This window comes from Gymnoscopelus microlampas, assembly GCF_963454915.1.
Source record: "Gymnoscopelus microlampas genome assembly, chromosome: 20".
Lineage (NCBI taxonomy): Eukaryota > Metazoa > Chordata > Actinopteri > Myctophiformes > Myctophidae > Gymnoscopelus > Gymnoscopelus microlampas.
Genome location: NC_139957.1, coordinates 19712452 through 19731734, shown reverse-complemented (window position 1 = coordinate 19731734; position 19283 = coordinate 19712452). Strand labels below are relative to the sequence as shown.

Here is a 19283-nt window from a genome sequence, read left to right as displayed (position 1 = left end):
TTGAAGGCCCATGCCACCACCAGAAGAGAGCGGGCGGAAACGCGGGGGATAAAAGCCAAAGTGGGCGAGCGGAGCCGTATTAGTCGATACTCGATACTTTGAAGGCCTCACGGCGTGATTGATGGTCATGCGTAGAAGGTATGAGGGTTTATTACAGGTAAGGCCGGAGCCCCACGCTTGTCCATCTGCATGGCGGGGTGAGGGTTAAAAGTGCACACACTATTTTCTTTGTAATCTCTTCCCTAAAAGTGGTAAAAGCTCCACTTAAACTGGACAGGTTTATCTGTTTGTTTTTCTGTTTGTGTCTCCACGTGTTTACGTTAATGGGTGGGCACAAATTGATTCCTTGCGCTCTTGACTTAGGCGCTTGTCAGGTTTTATTTTTCTCTCTTTTTTGATAAATGGAAGGAACAGAATAGTCTTCACAGTAGTATCTTTTTGAACAGGGAATCCTAGTCAAGGCCAGAGCGTGCTAAGTTTATTGGACTGGCCTTTGTTGAACCACAGGAGGCTGCTGGCGACTAAAGGACACACACACACACACACACACACACACACACACACACACACACACACACACACACACACACACACACACACACACACACACACACACACACACACACACACACACACACACACACACATACACACACACAGAAACACACATCATAGAAACACACTTTAGCACAGGCACATACACAGACACACAATAACACAGATGTGCACATAAACATGCAGTCACTCGTCTGCGCACACATACACACAAGTTTACTCGTTTAACATCCACACATGAGTTTATAGACCAAGCATACACAGCAGCTAGCTAATTGGGCCACTGAGAGAGGGAGCTGAAATCCATTAGTATGAACCTTGGAGTCAACTGGCTGATAGAATCAGGCCCAGACACACCTCCACTCTCCTCTCTCTATATTTCTCTCTCTCTCTCTCACACATACACATACTGGGCTCACTCTCTCTCACCCCCTCTCTTTCTTCTACCGCTCTCTCTCTCTCTCCCTAATTTGCCCTCTCTCTGTCTTTCTCCTTCTCGCTCTCAGCTCTCGGTTCTTAGGCATGGCTCTTATTAGCCCTGGCTCCTGCTTTAATGTCCACTGGTCCAAATTGGACTGGGACTGGAGTAAATTTACTTTTTTCCACCAAGCACAATATCAAAGGCATTCTTTTTTTTCCACTCTTTCGGAAGGGAACCCTGACAAAATGTGAACCTGGGAGTTGATGTTTACTTATTTTCCAAATGAGGGGTCCATAGTGTGAGTGCACAGAGAGAGGTGGAGGGAGCAGTGGTGACTTTGGAAGTTCTGGATGAGGATTAGGAGCTTCAGCACGCAGGAAAATCCTCTGTGATAATTTAACTCAGAAGAGTGTGCACATGGAACCTAATGGACCCATAAGGGTCTAGTTAAATTAACACTAAGGATTGTACAGTGTAGATATTCCAGCAGAGACCAAATACTGCTGTGATGAAACTAAAAACTTCGGGCTTCTATTCCCCTGCATTAAATGATGATTCAGCCTTCAAGACTACAGTCTTACAAAGTAAAGAGCTGTATACACAGTACAGTAATATGAAACCCCCCCTCTCCGAGAAGAAAAGGTGAGGCAAACAGAACTGAAGATCATGGTTGACAAAATAAAACAGCACTCTGTAACTTTCATGTTCTACCCAGGATTCAAACCTGGGTCTCCTGCGCAAGAGCTGAAACTTTACCACTGAGCTAATAGAACGGGCCTGCTTGCTCAGGGGTGAAATTTAATTTTGACCTTCAAGTGGTACCACTTGTCAACCAAGTCGTGTAAAAAACAGACACAGGATCTAAATGTCTCAATAGAAGAGCAGGGAGACCAAATACAACCACCCCCAAATGTATATGTTACATTGTATTAGCATACTCTATAGTCTATACCATTCAGATTGGATAAAATAACATTGTATTCACAAAAAAAATGTTTCATAGTACAGCTTCTACTGCAGCCGGATCAGACAGACATGGTTTTGGTTAAACTGTAGGACCCTAGACAGGGTAGTATGACATTTCTTTTTTGTTTTTTACTGTTTATCTTTTCTCTCCATGTTATGTTGCTGTGCTGCAGGAGTGCCCAAAAGGTAGATCACGATCTACCAGTAGATCACAAGGGCTGCACAGGTCGACCACATATGACATGCCCCTAAAATATATATTTGTTAAATACAAAACTCCACCTTCTTTTGGCATCTGCTACTTCAATTAAGGTGACTTGATTGATTTGCATGAAAAATGGCCTGTAGCTCCCATTGTGGCTTCTATAGTAGGCAGACAGTGCAATGCTTTGTTTTCAAGAGTGTTGCGTGCAAACGTCCGTAGCATTACGTTACATAAAAATGTGCATGGCAAACAAGCCGAAAATGTACTACTTCCATACAGAATTGGAGGAGGACTTTTTTTTTTCTCACCATGTCCATATTACAATTGCGTTTGCAAAAAGAAAGGACATTTGTAACAGCAACCCTCGGGTACATTTTTTAAGTATTTTCAGTAATGGGATCAAAAAAAGAATTGGTTGATAGATCTTGCTGAGCTGGTCATGTAGCTCTGAAGTGAAAAAAGGTACAGCAGACACCCCTGCTGTACATTATGTTGTAAAGCACTGTAACGTTGTTTCAGAAAGCACTGTACAATTACAGTTGATTATTATTCAATCATCCTTTACCCTACCATGCCTCTCGCCTGTCCAGTAATTACCGCCTGCACTTCCTTCGTCGACTATTTGAATAATGCTACAGTAGGTGTGTTGCTTACTTTTTCTCTAGTCACTTCCTACCGTATCTTTGTTCTCTTAGCACTCAACTCCCTTGAGTACTTGGCCTGTTTAATAAATATTCATGGCACTTACTCTGAACTTCTGTAAATCGCTCTATATGAGAGCGTCTGCTAAATGCTAACATTGTAATTGTATTTGACCCTAAACTAATCGTTCAGCTGAGGATTCGGAACGCGTCTTCTGCCTTTTGCCTTTTCAGTGTCCCTCGCGGTACAGTGTGTTTACTCCCCGGCCAAGCCGTGACCTCTGCGCCTCACCTCTATTAACAACCACATCCATCTCGCATCTGAAAGACTGTGGGGCAGCGCACCTTTCATCAACATGACTTACAACTTCTTTCATCACTATCTAAACTCCCATAAATTTATGCTGTGTATGTACATTTTGAGATCTGGTATCCAAGTGCAGCAGTGCAACTAAACTTCAAGTTTATTGTGACATCACAAGTTTACAGAGGTAAACCAGTGGGTGAAATTATCTTCGGTACAAGCTCTAGTGATTCGCAGTTATAAAATACACTCATAAAAATAGAGAAACAAACAAAGGAAAAATACAGATAACAGGGCAACAATATCAAATATACAGTAGGCTACATAATGTGCGTGTTCAAGAAAAATAAAAAAATAAAAATAAGGCAGAATACCTGTATCACAGACTCTTATAAGAGACATCACTTAGCAGCAGATATCAAACATGTAAGTGATATGCCAGTGCAACAGCAATGGTGTGTACCCCTAATAGTATACATTAAGTGACCCTATGACAGAAAATGAATACAAAATTACTGTATGGTTTAGAATTATTAAGTTAGTATGTAAGGGTATATTTATCACACGTTGGAACAAAGGTTTCAACCTGCTTCACAATGGGTAAAGAAATACACACTATTGTAAGAACACAGGCATATGTCGTCCGGCCGTTGTAATTTTGTCTTTCGGAATCCTTCCTATAGAAGGTTTGTACATGACACGTGGCAATTTGTGGAAGCTCATTCAACACTTTCAACTCACTGTGAGCTACACCAGATAAGGGCATCAACCAAAACAACTCAAATGCAAATGTAGTATATTTCACACAAAGTAAACAGTTAATTGCCCTTGCCCCTGACCTTCCTCCATGGGGTATAGGGCAGGAATGTGGGGGCGAAGATGCAGGGGGTGGTTACTGAGACTGGCAGAGAGGGAGTAGAGAGAGAGGGGGAGAGAGAGAGAGAGAGAGAGAGAGAGAGAGAGAGACAGTGGGCCCAGGAGTTACAACATTTCATTAACCTGGAAACCACCTAGTTACATGGTTCATGGGCTGGTCTCAGCTCACTTGGAGGTAACAAAGGGTGTCGGGCGGCACTTTGGGCAGGGGGGCTGTGCGCTCGGGGCATTCCATCTGACTCTGATCATGTCCCCTCCCCTCTCTCATTAGAGAGGTAGCAGCCACAGAGCCCTCGCATTTCCCCCTGCACGTCGAGATCCAGTTACGCAGGGGCTCCGCCCTTATACGCGCGTGCATTCAGTCGCCATGAAACTAAGCCCTTCATAGACACACAAATAGTCAACTCAACTATTTCTATATAAATGCGTGCGCACTCACGGCGACGTGTAGCCACACGCGCCCGTCCGTGCCCACGCGATTCATCTAAAAATCCTTACCATCATCCATTTCACTTCCTCCATCCACAGGCACAAGCCACACCTTTCTTTTCCCAGTCGCGGCCACCATCGTTCCATATGGTGTCACCATGTTCCCTCACACTCTAATGAGACACAAACCCAACGTAGGCTAGTCTTCTCAGTCTGGATACGGCCACACCCTCACTTTCTTCTCTCTCTCTCTCTCTCTCTCTCTCTCTCTCTCTCTCTCTCTCTCTCTCTCTCTCTCTCTCTCTCTCTCTATTCCTTGCAAATTCACTCACCCTCTCTCTATTTCCTTCTCATATATGCACTCTTTCATCAACTTTCAAGCCCCTCCCTCTCTCCACTGACAGCCTCCTTCTCCACCTACTCCTTATTTCTCATCCATTAAACATTCTGCGTTCGGCAACATTAGCAATTCAGCCACCATCTTGGAAGCCACTGGTTGCTCATAACAATGACGCTACCTTAAGCGTTGTAAACGTAATTATTTAATGATAACGATCGCACATATGCGTCATTACAGCTCGTATCGCCGCTTCTGATCTTCACTATTTGCCACACGCTTATGTAATGTTTAGTTTTACATCCCTGTTCTACATTTGTAGTGGAGCAATTGTGTTACGTTATGTAATTGTATGAATTGTATTGTATGACATGGCTGTCAGACGCATTGTAAACCACTAAGCCTTGCCAGCAGCCTGTCCCAAGACTCAGGGGCTGATTGGAAAAACCTGGGGGATTCGGCCCTCACTCCTCTCACAGCGGTAGCTATGACGACCATCTGCCTCCATATGATCACAGCATGCATGAAAGCGTGTCCTGCTTGGGGAGGCTTGGAAAGTGATCTTTGACTGGGGGCTTTGACAGATGATGATCCTGTTCCGTCCCGTCGGGGGAGACGGGTGGCAGCGCTTTAAGGATGGCCCCCGAAGGCTCTTCTCCTGCCCCTCTCTCTCTCTCCCTCTTCCCCAGTTTTAACTCTCGCCCCCGACTGTTTGGTGAACCCCGGTGCACTTGTGGAGGAATCCCCCTGACACAGCTTTCAAACAGCAGGGCACAAAGCACACAGAGCCTGATAGCTGATCTGGCCTTGTAAAGGAGCAGGCAGGTCAGTGGTCGTCAGGTCGTCATGTCAGCTCCTAATCCCCCAGCTACACCAGCCCCCCCCCCCCCCCCCACACACACACACACACACACACACACACACATACACACCCAGAGACTCTAGGGTAAGAGGCTCACAGTGTGGACTCCAGAAAAATTGTCGCTGTCGGGCAGGGTACCTGCATGTCCATATTCAAACGTATGTTTTTTACTTAAATTAATGCCCTACTACATGAGCTTGTAGAACGGCTTTTTTCAGTACTTTTGAAACATTTTGAAACTGGAAGTGGTTAAGTGCATCTGAGGGTTTTATAAATATTCTACAGATGAAAAGTATTATCAAAAAAATAATAACTACATTGGATCCATCGGAACACAGGTTATTTCTTCCATTTCCTGAAAAGTAACAGTTTTGGACATGATTTCTACCAGACAGCGACGATGTACTGTATTATATGGGGAAGCCTGTAGAACTGATGGTGTGGTGAGCGAGCAGCAATGCAGTTAAGACTAAATTAGTTGAGTCTGGGCTGAGATCAAGGCTGGGTCTAATCGAGTCCAAGTTGAGATTAAGACCAGAGCAGGATACACCCCGTATTATTCGACTAGACCAGTCATACAATATCTTAATGGAGATAACTGTCATATAGCAACTTAAGACACTGAAAGGACAACATTTAGCTGCGCTAGGTTATGATTAAAAGGTGTCACATAAAAAAAGATAATAATAGATACTTAAAAAAATAGCTGAAGACGTACAAATCTAGACCTGTGAATATTATTATCTTTGGTGCTCTGTTATGAGCAGTTTTCTCTCTGTCGACATGTCTGTTTGCCTACTGGAGCACATGTGATTATTATCAATTAAGGGAGGGGGCACATTCCAGTACAGTAATTATAGAGTGAAGGCATCAATGCAATTCATTATAGTATAGTGCCCTTTGATTCCAGTAGACCCTCACTGGGATGTGGCTGTATACCACTATACATCCCTGCTGCTTCAGCTCTCTCACTCTTTGCCTCTCTCTCCCACACGCACCAACACATTTTCGCCCCTTTCATATTCATCACTAATAATGATTGTCGATGATATACTAGGTACACAGGCAAAAGGAGCTAGACCTGATAGATGGACAGAGAAACTGAGAGGCATAGTGTATTGTAGGAGGTTCTGAGGTATATAGACAGCAGTATCCTAAACCCTCTTCCCATATCAAATGAGCTCTTTAGTAGCTTTCAAGGATGTTCAGGAGTGGCTTCCCTGCCTCCTGCTGCTCTCCCTGCCACAGCACGTTACAGCCTGGTATTAAATAGGTCCGGTCCAGGTAGGTGTCATCGCCCAAGTGCATCAAGTTACCTGTGTTTAAATGGAGGAGGAAAAAAGAAGTCCCAGCGAGCTGAAATGGCCCATTTTAAAGAAGCAGTAAGGGAATTGATGAAAACGTATTTGTGTCCAGCATCTGTGCGGATGCTTTGTGGAGACATCTTCCAACATCCTGCACATTCCCCTCCTCCTGTAATGTATTTCTTGTTCTCAGGGGGCTTGGCCTTCGAGAGGCAGGGGGTGGACAAGACAAGACAGTTCAGTGTTGTAATATAGACTCTCGGGTTTCTCTGTTGGAAACACGCAGGGCAGATGTCTTCGTGTCTGGAGCGGCCAGTGTGTGTTATGGCCAAGGGTTGCCTGCTCCCCGCTGTCAGGGGGAGCCTCCACAATCCTTGCGGCATTTCCTTACATCAAAGGCACAAGTTAAGCCTAATTTATGCCTTGGCGGAAAAGTGTCGCGCGACATGTCACTCAACAAAAATGACGTATCTTTTCACTGATGCCTGCTGTTGCTGGTCCAGACCAAGCGATCTCTCCCATTATGCTGACGCTAATGACGCCTGTTCAGAATCAGAATCAGAATCAGGTTTATTGTCACATCACAGGTTTACAAGGTAAAAAAGTGGGTGAAATTTGTTTTTGTACATCATTCCCATCGCAACGTTAATTTCCATAGAAAGAAGAGGGGGGGAGGGAGAAGAAGAAGAGGGGTGGGGGGTAAGTGGGAAGGAGATCAAACAAGAGAACAACAGAAGGCATACAAGTTATCTGCATATTTACAGAGTACCTGAGATAAGAAACAATTGTTATTGTTATCATGTGTGATCTGCTTCAGTTTTCATTGATTGATCATGGGTTATTATTACTCTTCTTTTTAGACTTTTTAGATCTTTAATTTCCATTTAATAAAACAATTGCTGTTACTTGATCATAATTTGAACATTACTTCAACAAAAAAAGAAATCCTGATCTCACAGTTTCATTTCTGTTTAAGCTCATTTAGCCCTGTCATGGCCTTGCCCCAGCTCTCCCCTGGCTTTTTCTTTTTTTCTTTTACGCACCTCTTCCTGCTCTGCTGCATTGCAGCTCAGTCTCATCCTGGGTCAGAGAGGTCGCAGTATATGAGGAGACATCTGGGCCGGCAAACTGGTCCCAGCATCACCATAGGGGACCAGAGGAGTCAGTTTTATCTGTGTGAGGAGAAGAAGGAGAAGAAGGACAAGAAGAGAACGGGAGGGCATGGCAGAGAGACGTCGTAGCCCTTTAACAGCCATGTAACTGCTGTACCCCCCCGCGCAGCCTGCTTCATAACACGGGCTGTCCCAGGTTCTAGCAGGCCTGCAGTGCTGGCTGAAACCCAAGCTGGCCTGGCCCAGACCAAGCCCCAGCAGCCTGCCGTGTCACAAGCGCCAAAAGTTTATCACTTCCCCTCTAACCCCCCCCAAAACCCGTACCGCATCTTCTTTATCTTTGTATTTCTCCCTCCAAAGGTCTGTTTTTATTGGCCTCCTCCTGCCACACTCAAAGTCCCTTCCGCACCTTCTTAACTGACAGTTTGCTGAAGGTAACATGCAGGTTTCATGTTCAGTTCTCATCTGATTTAACTTTTATTGTTAATCATGCAGTACACACATTGGCTGAAATTAGTATCAGGAGATTCATTGTGTGAATAGAGACCAGAGTTATGATTATGTGTGTTTGTCAAAGGCAATGAATACATTAAATGTATTCATTGAGCAAATTTTCCCCACATTTTGCTAATACATACTGTATATACTGTAGGTGCCTTGCACTGCATACACACACAATGGCTCAGTGCTGTTATTCAGTGATTTGTCGAAGCAAGCAGCCATTGGACGGAAGGGGAACCATTTTGTTGGTTCTCTCTTGTTTGAACCGGAGAGCCATTGGTCGGCTGAAGGCGAGACTGGATTGGATGGCCGCATTTGCCATGTTGGATCATTTAGGTCGGAAAATGCTTTTAACCTCATGTACCGATGCAATGGACTTTTACCATCTTTATGATCCCGCTCATTAAAATTAACTGTCTGGCTGTAAAAAATAGATTTCCTTTTAATGCTGCCTTCTGGATTGTCTTATGCAGCTAAGATCTATTATGAGAAAGTGTTTCAAACATTCGTCCCCTCCCCTCTGGCTCATTCAGTTTCATTTTTTATTTCATTGCTATTGTTTTTTTTGCCTCTCCTTTTTTGTTCCATCAAACCACTTGGCGTTCCACGCAGGAAGGTGTAAGCAGATCAAGGGTTACACACTATAGCAACCAGCACAAATACTCATTAACAAACAAACGCGCATGACACCAAATCATTAATTATTTTATAGCCTTATCTTACGATGTAATTTAAATCCGTACTCGATGATAGATAACAAAAGATAATAACAATTTGTTGTGAGATCATTGTTTTAATATATAACTTTTATTCTTAATACTGCTAAATAGAGTGTATTTTCTACTTTTAGTCCTCTGGTAGTCAAAGTGCTGGCTCTCAAAAAAGTGAGACATTGCACTCTCTCCCTGACATATAGGAGTGGTGTGGAGGGAATACCTTCTCATTTAACAAGGTAAAATTTTAAAAGACCCCTTTAAAAGCACGACCTGCCCCTTTAAAAGCAGACCCATCAAGCCTCTGTCTTTTGATCAATCCAATAACCTTACCCCCCTTCCCATAGGCGTCTTTTTAACACCATCATTATTGAGCTTCACCTCAACAGCTCGTCCTCTCCCGGGTGACAGCCCGCCTTGTCGGTCCTGGCCCGAGCCCTATTACCACCAGGGTCTAGGAGCGGACACGACCCTGGACCAGTGGCTTCGCCTGGCCTTCCAACGCCACGCTCCGGTCCATAAAAAAATACAAAGCATTGGGCGCTAGCCTCCACCCTCATTTACCTTTTTGCCTCCTTTGTGGATGCCTGAAAGTTGCACTTTTATAGGGAGTGGGAGGTCAGGTGGTGGAGGGTTTGAGGATCATTTACCCCAGAGTGCTCGTCTCGCTCACAGAAGCACCATAACCTGCCCTTGCGATCACCCTCACCTGGCCAGCTCAGGGACCTGTAAAGCAGGGCCGGCGGGACTGGGGTTGGGAGGGTGGAGGTTGAGGAACAGGGCTTTCAATGAACTCGCAGATCTCATCACCTCGGAGTATATCTCCGTTGTTGAGAGACAAAAAGTGAAGGAGATGCTAGATGGGAGCTATGTGTTTTAAAGAAGCCCCAGGGCTTTCTTCTGTTCCTCTGTCTGCAGAGTTTACAATCAGGATGGGCTGGCTCCCAAGGCCAAACCGCCAAGGCTAGCTATAGCTACATCCCTCTGTCCACTTGGGCCTTATTAATGTAGTTCCATGTCTGTATAAGCCCTTTAAAACAGGACATTTACTCTGAACACAACTTCCCTGTACATATATCGTGCTTAGCATGCGTTGTTTCCAACATTAGTAGTTGTGAAAGGTGACCTTAGTGGCTTGGGCTTGTCTGCATAAGCCTTTTAACCCTTTAAGACCGGGAACGCATCTGTCATTTTAGATTTCTTTGGCTTTTCAAAAGATCTACAAGCTCATAGCGTGGCACCAAGTGCCGCGCTATGAGCTTGTAGATCTGCTATTTTTGAATAATCTTGACAATGTGTGCAAATTGAATATATATATATATATATATATATATATATATATATATATATATATATATATATGTATATGTATATATATATATGTATATGTATATATATATATGTATATGTATATATATATATATATATATATATATATATATATATATATATATATATATATATATATATATATATATGTATATATATATATATATATATATATATATATATATATGTATATATGTGTGTTTTAAAGCGAACATTTAACTCCGATCTGTGCTTCTGGGGGTCCCTGGAACAACATATTTTGAGATAGCCAAATACATATAATTTTGGGGGTCCTTGACTTGGAAAAGTTGGAGCACCACTCATAGCTACATAAGGTTTTTCAAAAAACTGTTAGGATTTAGAAGACATTTGTAGAATATATATTCAAAGATTTGCCAAAAAAAAATCCAGATTAAAAAAATAGCAGATATACAAGCTATGAGCTTGTATATCTGCTATTTTTTAATAGCCAAATAAATCTGCATTCCCCGATTGATTGGGTTAAAGATGGAGGTTCACCCAGTACTAATGGAGTCTTCATTAACACATCTCCCTGCTATCAACTGATGTGTTGTTTCCACCGTTGTGCTGTTGTGAAAAGGCATTAGCAACTTCCCCACCTGGGGGCCGGAGGCTTTCCCTGCTGCCCAGTAGCTCCTCATGGTCCACCCCATTATCTCCCTCTCCCTGGGCTTTGCCGTTTGGTCCAGCTTTTTATGGCAGGGTAGGAGAGGGCCATGAGGAAATGAGGTGACCCCAGGGTCAGGACTGGAGTCAGTGCGGCTGAAACCTGGACCACAGTCTCTGCCAACCCCTCTCGCTCCCTCGTTTTCTCTCTCTCTCGCTCTCTCGGTGCCGGTTTCGGTCGGGTCAGCTAGAGCAGAGGGTCAGAGAGACAAAGTATGGATCCTGCATGGGGACAGAGGGACCCCTTCCATCCTTGACCCTGGGAGACATATGCCTTTAATTAAGCCCGATTTGAATTTGTTTACAAGCCCCACTGGTCTTAAATCTTCCGGGTCTGTGCACCCCAGCCCCTCCACCCCAACCCCCATCACCTCATCTCTTTCATGCCTCTATCCTCAAGTTCCTTCTTCTCTTCTTCTCTTCTTTTAACACGGTGTCGCACATCCATTTATTATGCTGTTTTAACTGGTTTTCAGGCACGGGTTACAAGCTATTTGGGAATCCACCAAATAGGGGGTTCTGGGGGGGGCACCCCTCTAAGATGTTAATCTGTTAGCGATATGAAAGGCCGCTCACCCCACTAAAACCCACACCCCCGCTCCAAACCATTCTCCTCCCTCCGCTGGAACCTGGGGGCTTCTTTATGGCCCCATCAGGCACCCGCCTGGACGACTTACTGCTGACCTTGTGACCCTGGCAGTCGGAGCCATATGAGGAGAGAATCTTTCTCCAGCATGTCTCTTTATGCACCTCTCTTGTGCCATAGCCGTTAATATGAAATGTATTGACCCAGTGCTTTCATTTGTGTTGCTTCTATGTTGCTGAAATGGCCGGAGGTGAATAAACTTAACGTCAGTCTGATGTGTTCTTTCTTACTGGCTACATGGTTTCCTCTCATCATCTCAAAGCATCAATATCGCCAGCCCTTAATTTCTGGACCCTTCTTTCTGATCCTCCACCACCACCCCACCCCGCCCAACTGTTCTCTCATGTAAAAGATTTACACACAGCTTCAGGAGACTTTATTGGGGAGGTACCAGTGCTTTTTTTGCTGCAACCAAAAAAAAGCCCCTTGACTGGCTCCATCATATTAAAAATTTACACGTAACTGAAGAGCTGTTACAATGGACTTACTAGCGTGTTAGCAGCAGAAACGCTCGCTGCAAAAGGCCTCGTCCCGGGGAGTTGGGCGGCTAATTGGATCGGGTGGGTTAAGTAAATGTTTGAGTTTTCCTCTGTGCTGCTGCTGCTGCTGCTGCTGGTGGTGGTGGTGGTGGTGGGTGCCTCTCATTTCAGCTGAGGGGAACAGGGGATGAAAGGCAGAAGGGAGGGAATGTGAGGGGGAAATGAGCTCATTATGATGATGCATTCAAATCAACTTCTCGATAAAGTAGCCTACCAGTTGTATTTTATGTTTAGCCCATTCACTACATGTCACACTATCCACTATATAAAGTTGTGTGTCTGTGGTGGGCCGGCGGATCATGCCCAAATATGGACATTCCCGACAGTGCAAATCGTCGTTTTTAGGAAACAGTTTCTGTTTCTGTTCTAGAGCTCGATCAGTGAGAGAGAGACAGAGACGCATACAAGGAGAGAGGGAGAGGAAGAAGGAAGTTATATGTGACATCAGGCCAGAGCTTGCTCAGCAAGAGACGGGGAAACAGAGAGAGAGGGGCAGAGAGGGAGGGAGGGAGAGTGAGAGGTAGAGGGAAGGGAGGGAGCGAGCCTATTCTACGTAATAACCTGGCCAACCCGACACGTTACATGGTGACGCATGGCATTGTCAGCACAATAATGGCGAGCAAGCCATACAGCCGATGAACGGTAACTCCAAATATCGGTGAGATATAGGCGCAGAGCTCCAGGAAGGGTTGAGGGGCCAGGTGCCCCAAGGCCTTGGTCTCCCAGAGCCTGTCACATTGACCTTTATTTTATATTAGGACTGTGTGGGCCCCTCCCCTTGGCATGCCGGGCAGGCCCATCACATGTAATACATAAATAGTGGTGAGTAGTACTTGAAATAGAATTTGTACTTGAACTGATGTGCCACTGTTCCAATTTTTCTAAACATTCTATCTATTGATAATTAACGATATTGCTCATTATTTGAAGTGGGTTCCAAAATGACCTGATCGCTGTCCGTGGTGCTGAACTCTTAGGTTGCGTGCATGCATGCACTGTCGTGCATATTTTGTTTCCCTTTGTTTGTCTGTTTTAACTAATCAAAACATGACTCAAAAAACTGTCTAACGTGTTTTGCGATGATGAAAAATTGAGATGAAAAATGTTGTAAGCCCCGCATTTGCGCGCGTGTGTTGCGATGTAATGTCAAATGTTATGGTTTATTATTCAGCACCATAATGCAACAGTATAGTGCTTTTCTTAACCTGGCTTGTCCACCGCACATGGTACTGGTATAACACAGCATAGTGGTTGGGGGGGGGGTGTATTATTGCGATTATACTACAGTTTCATTATTAATATAATTGATCATTAGACAGCTAAGAAAAAGATTAGTTTGTTACAAACAGCTACATATGTTCGTACTGCTATATTGTGTGCTATACCGTATACATACTGTAGGCACTCAATAGAAGGCCTCTCATCAATCACATTTTTTATGTTTTGTTTCAGGTTCCAGATCCAGCGGGGAACCAGTGACCCGAACAGCTATAGGAGCTTGGGAGACTGCTTCAAAACCATCTATCGCAATGAAAGGTACTGTAGGATATTGATGTCACTGGTAGCAGGCAGTTGTTGTATAACAAAAGCCACTTTAGAGATACATCTGGTTTCATCTGACATCAATCCTTGTAGGTGTCCTATGCATAGTCTAAAGTAGAGATATTCCGATATTTCCACCGATTCTGATACCTTCAACTTGTGTCGATGCTGAGTAATGATTATTGAGGAATAAATAACAATTCTGTTAATAATTCTTAAAGTGCAGCCACAAGCTGGTAAAATTAAGTAAATAGTACAGAAACCGTATAAAATGGTAGCGCAACATGAACTGAAGCATCCAAATAAAATAAAAAATGTTTCATGTAAATAAAATATCATCATGAGATACATGGTATTGGATCGGCAATTCGGCATAGACGGGCATACTTACCGATACCAGCATTTTAGGCAATATTGGTGGCTTTTCCTATACTGGTATCGGTATCGGAACAACTCTATTCTAAAGAGCCATCAGGATTATTACTATAACAGTTGCCTTACTGTAGCTATAAATGTATAGATTTTTGTTTCGACCGCACTTTACTCAAAGAATATTTCATGGTTGCCGTGGTGAATGGTCATTGGCCATGTTCGTGGGTGGGAAGCCAGCCGGGGTGGGTGTTTTCTGTCGCTGCAGGTTGGTCTGGGCGCCTGTTCAGCAGGGAGCAGAAATGTTTCAGATCAGCTCTGGAAATAATGTCAACGAGTTTATGGCGGTGTTGACAAGAGTGGTGGATGATGTTGCACCCAAGGTGAAGGTGACGTTTTTTTCCTAACCAGAAACCGGGTCGACAGATCCATCTGTGTTGCTCTGTACGTGTGCACTGCTGCTTATAATGCAGGACTTGTTTCTAGAAATATGAGTGAGTTTAAAGTGGCTGAAATGGGCATTATACATAAGGCAAGCAATCTTGATTATGTTTTCGCCCCTGTCCGTGAGTCAGTCTGTCTGTCTGTGAGCACCTAATCTCGGGCACCGCTGCACTGATCCAGTTGGCCAAAAAAAAACTCCAGCCCAAAATGTTCTAATCTGCCTTATTGTGGCGCTATAACCGGTTGCTTCACGTTTTGGCCATTGGACTTCAGCTTGTGTAAAATCGGTGTACCCAGTTCTCACCATAACAATGACCAAACGTCCTGCTGAATATTGGAGGCTTATTATTATTGGAAGCTTAAACTCCCTCCTCCCAACGCCACTAGATGGACCGTCAAATAGTAAACAATGCAGCTGGTAGATGTATACAGCAGAAGACTGCCGTGCTGAAGCTTTTTGTGATCCTCAGTGCTTCTCATTGTATTCACATTATAGGGGGTCATTTGATTCATTGTTATTATCAAAAATGGTGCGCTCAGTGGAGTGCAAATCTCCACCAGGAGCATGACCTACCTCCCTCCATATTTCTGTCTCTCTGGGGCATGTGATGACAATGTTTTGGGTTGTTGCGCAACTGTGCATGTATGAGAAGGCACAGGAAGGAATATAGCCTAATACAGGACTGTCACTACATCATTATGATGTAACCAGAGTATGGCTGGGTACCGAAATTCGAGTCATACCCAAACTGGAATCGCATTTTGAGGGGCCTCTATAGAGTGCAAAACGGAGTAGGATAACATCCCCACAGTTTCTTTAAACACGGTGCTGGACCCAAAAATAATCTAAATCGAAAGAAAAAAGTATCGTTCAGGAACCGTATGGTATCGGGAAAGATCTTTGAATGATACCTATCCCTAAACCTGAGTGACAGACTATATGGAATCTATGAAGTCTTACACATGTAGCATAGCAAACCATATTATTTCACATACTCACTCACTTAAGCCTATTTGTTAACTTTGTTGGTCTAGTAGATGTATTTAGTTAATAATTTGCTTAAATATGTCGTATGTGCATTCATGTCGGGAGCTGTTGACTTTTGGCAGGCAGTAGTTTACACAGTTCAACCATGAAAGCCTTTTCAGGAGCCCATGCATCACTGTCATGCTCCTGTGCCATATAAGCTCTGCTTTGCACGTTTTGTAGAAGTGCCTTCTTTAAAGCCCCACCTCCAAAGGTTTTTGTATTTTTCAGCTGTTTAGTGTTTTCCTATGACAACCTGTAGTCTTATACATTGATTCCAGAAGCATCATAGACAGCACCTTGGGAGCCACAACCATGAGCCTCTGTTTTATTGCTGCTGTTGAGTTTGAGTAGGTTAGATGTCATTCATGATTTATGCAATTGGCAGTTCTGACCAGGCAATCTGAGTGGTCAGCTAGACATGGCCAAATCAGCATGACAGCACAGCTAATAGGCTCTATGCACAGCAGCCATATTGGGAATGATTTGGGCCCCTTCCTTACTTCCTTCACAGGTGTTACCAATGATACTAATTAAGGCTCTGTTCCATTTAGTGTGGCATAGTGGTTGTCTTATTTTCAAGGCCCCGGTTCCATTTGTACACTCTCAGAGTTACACACCCACCATAAGGGGCCATTTGGGAACTAAAATGGAGTGTTTCTAGTAAGCCAACATGCACGATATCAACACCCTGACCAGAATGGAACAGAGCCTTCATTAGTATCATTGGTAACACCTGTGAAGGAAGTAAGAAGAGGCCCAAATTCTTTCCAATATGGCTGCTGTGCATAGAGCCTATTGTGCATGAATTCAGTGATGGCTATGGAACTGATGCAAGCACTTCTGTCCTAAACATAACGCTGTTGTGCCAATAACGATGGTAAAGTACATCCTCGCCTATACAGAGGTGAAAACAAAATCTCTGTCCCTGGCCTAGTAGAGTTAATTCATTCACAGGGGAGACTCGCCACTGTTGTTAAATCAGCTGATCTTGTAAAGTCGTACAGTACAAGATCAATCTCTCCCTTCTTCTGTCATATCAAGTATGAATACAAATCAAGTTAAAATGAGCCTAGTCTGAAAAAAAGCGTCATTATTCTTCTTTGGGTCCGTGAAAAAAGAGGTAGAGGAAGTGAGGCGTTACAGTGGGGATTTAGGGATACGTGTATGCCTGTCATGTCTCTGGCACTTTTGGCACTTTTGCTCATGGTCACATCTGGTTCAAGTCTTCAATACAACATGATGTTCATTAAGCAAATTAGCTTAGGTTGGTCTGTGTATGTGTATGTGTATGTTTAGTTGTAGTTGTAGTTGTAGTTGTATGTGTATGTGTATCCGTCTGTCTGTCTGTGGCTAATCTCGCTAACCACTGGACCAATCAGTGCCAAATTTATTTTGCACTTGTGCACACTCCCAAAAATCCCTGAATATTTCTTACATTGTGAATTAATCTCAGATCAACTATAATTTTTATATACATGTATGTACTTGCATGGGATCTTTTTTTTGCGATAAAAAAGGACAGTATAACAGTACGCTTTACAAGTAACATCAAAGTGGGAATATCTCCTTTATGCAATATCTCCTGTCTCTATCCCTCTTACTAAGGACGGATTAGCCATTGGGCCAGTGGAATTTACTAAATTGAAGTGTAGAGGTTAATCAAATGTCAAATATGTGGGCCCCTCCTCTGTATTTACAGCAGCGGTTAGAAGGATTTCTGTCGCTCACTCATATGGTACAATGGTACAATCAGCGAAATGTTGGCGTGGCATGTCCGCAAGACTGCGCAAGTTAAGGTTATTATTATTACAAATACATGCACACACATGTACTTTAGGTTACAGACTATTAAAATCCTGTATGATAAAATATCTGCAGTTGCTGCTTTCTTTACCCACACATACCTTAACCCTAGAACACTAACGTTGAACATTGTTACACCATCACTAACGTTAGGTATATTTTACCCGATATAATAAATTCTATAAAACATATTTCTCATCAAAATATATTAACTAAAGTACAACAATACATGGCAAATTGAAGTACTCTTCTTTAATATTTCAATATGAAATTTCACCAAAAAAAGAAAAACGGATAATGGAGCTGGGAACTTTTCCTTTGGTCCACCCATTCCTGGGACATGTGAGCCTTGTCCAGTGAAAGCACAGTCTAATTGCATCAGCTGACCATTGTGGGAGTATGGGATTTTGTTTTTACCCTCTATCACTAACGTTGGGTGAAAATCACCCGAAGACCTGCCTCTAGAAAAAAAAATCACACCCTGTGTGAAGGAAGCGGTGCCTTTGGGGCGGGGCTTAACGCATTTCAGTTCGTCCCTATTGGTCGTCTGAGTCCACTTACCAAATTTGTACTTGGTAGCATGCTGCAAACTGGAATAATGGCTGTTTAAAGCCCAGCCAATGGGCAGACAGAGGGGGGCGGGGCTTAAGTAATTACAGTTCGTCCCTATTGGTGGTTTTAGTCCATGTACAAAAATTGTACTCCGTAGCATGCTGCGAACTTGAGTTATGGCTGTTTAAAGGCCAGCCAATGGGAAGACAGAGGGGGGCGGGGCTTCAGCAATTCATGCTCGTCCCTATTGGTGTTCTAAGTCCACATACCAAATTTGGACTTGGTGGCATGCTGCAAACTGGAGTTATAGCTGTTTAAAATCCCGTGCTCATACGGGCGGACGGACATAACATACGCTGGGGGTCCCTGGAACCCTGGGGCGGGGCTTCAGCAATTCATGCTCGTCCCTATTGGTGGTCTAAGTCCACATACCAAATGTGGACTTGGTGGCATGCTGCAAACTGGAGTTATAGCTGTTTAAAATCCCGTGCTCATCCCGTGCTCATACGGGCGGACGGACATAACATGCGCTCTTTGATAGCTTCAGCAGTTCATGCTCGTTCATGCTCGTCCCTATTGGTGGTCTACATACCAAATTTGGACTTGGTGGCATGCTGCACACTGGAGTTATAGCCCGTGCTCATCCCGTGCTCGGACATAACATACGCTGGGGGTCCCTGGACCCCTCTTTGATAACCAGTGGTACGTGTGGGCAATGAGACGAGAGATGGCATAGGCAGTCTCCACGTCCGTGTGTGTGTGTGTGTGTGTGTGTGTGCGCGTGTGTGTTTGTATGTGTTTCTTCTTTGCCGTGCTCATCCCGGGCTCATACGGACGACGGACGGACGGACGGACGGACGGACGGACGGACGGACGGACGGACATACGGACAGAGTCAAACGTAGAGCGGTTGGCACCGCTAAAAACAGGGATGGGGGCAGGGAAACAAACCTACCTTCTATGACATCCGTGAGCATCCAGAAGGTACCCAAGGACCCGCCCACCCCAGACATCCTCACCTCATAAAACCCGAGCAGTGTGTTTGCGTGCTGCTTCCACCTGACACGGGGGAGTGGAGGGGGGCCCTAAAAGATGATCGTCCCAGGGTTAATCCGT

General features: G+C 44.1%; 1 protein-coding gene across 2 annotated transcripts in view; it reads left to right on the top strand.

Annotated features, from left to right (window-relative positions):
- Window positions 1-19283, top strand: part of slc25a21 (solute carrier family 25 member 21) — a 129442-nt gene that overhangs the window by 71350 nt on the left and 38809 nt on the right. For both annotated transcript variants that reach the window (XM_084045750.1, XM_084045751.1), the window contains one exon: window positions 13880-13963. In XM_084045750.1, coding sequence (XP_083901876.1) covers window positions 13880-13963 — 84 coding nt within the window. The remainder of the gene's footprint in view (window positions 1-13879; window positions 13964-19283) is intronic.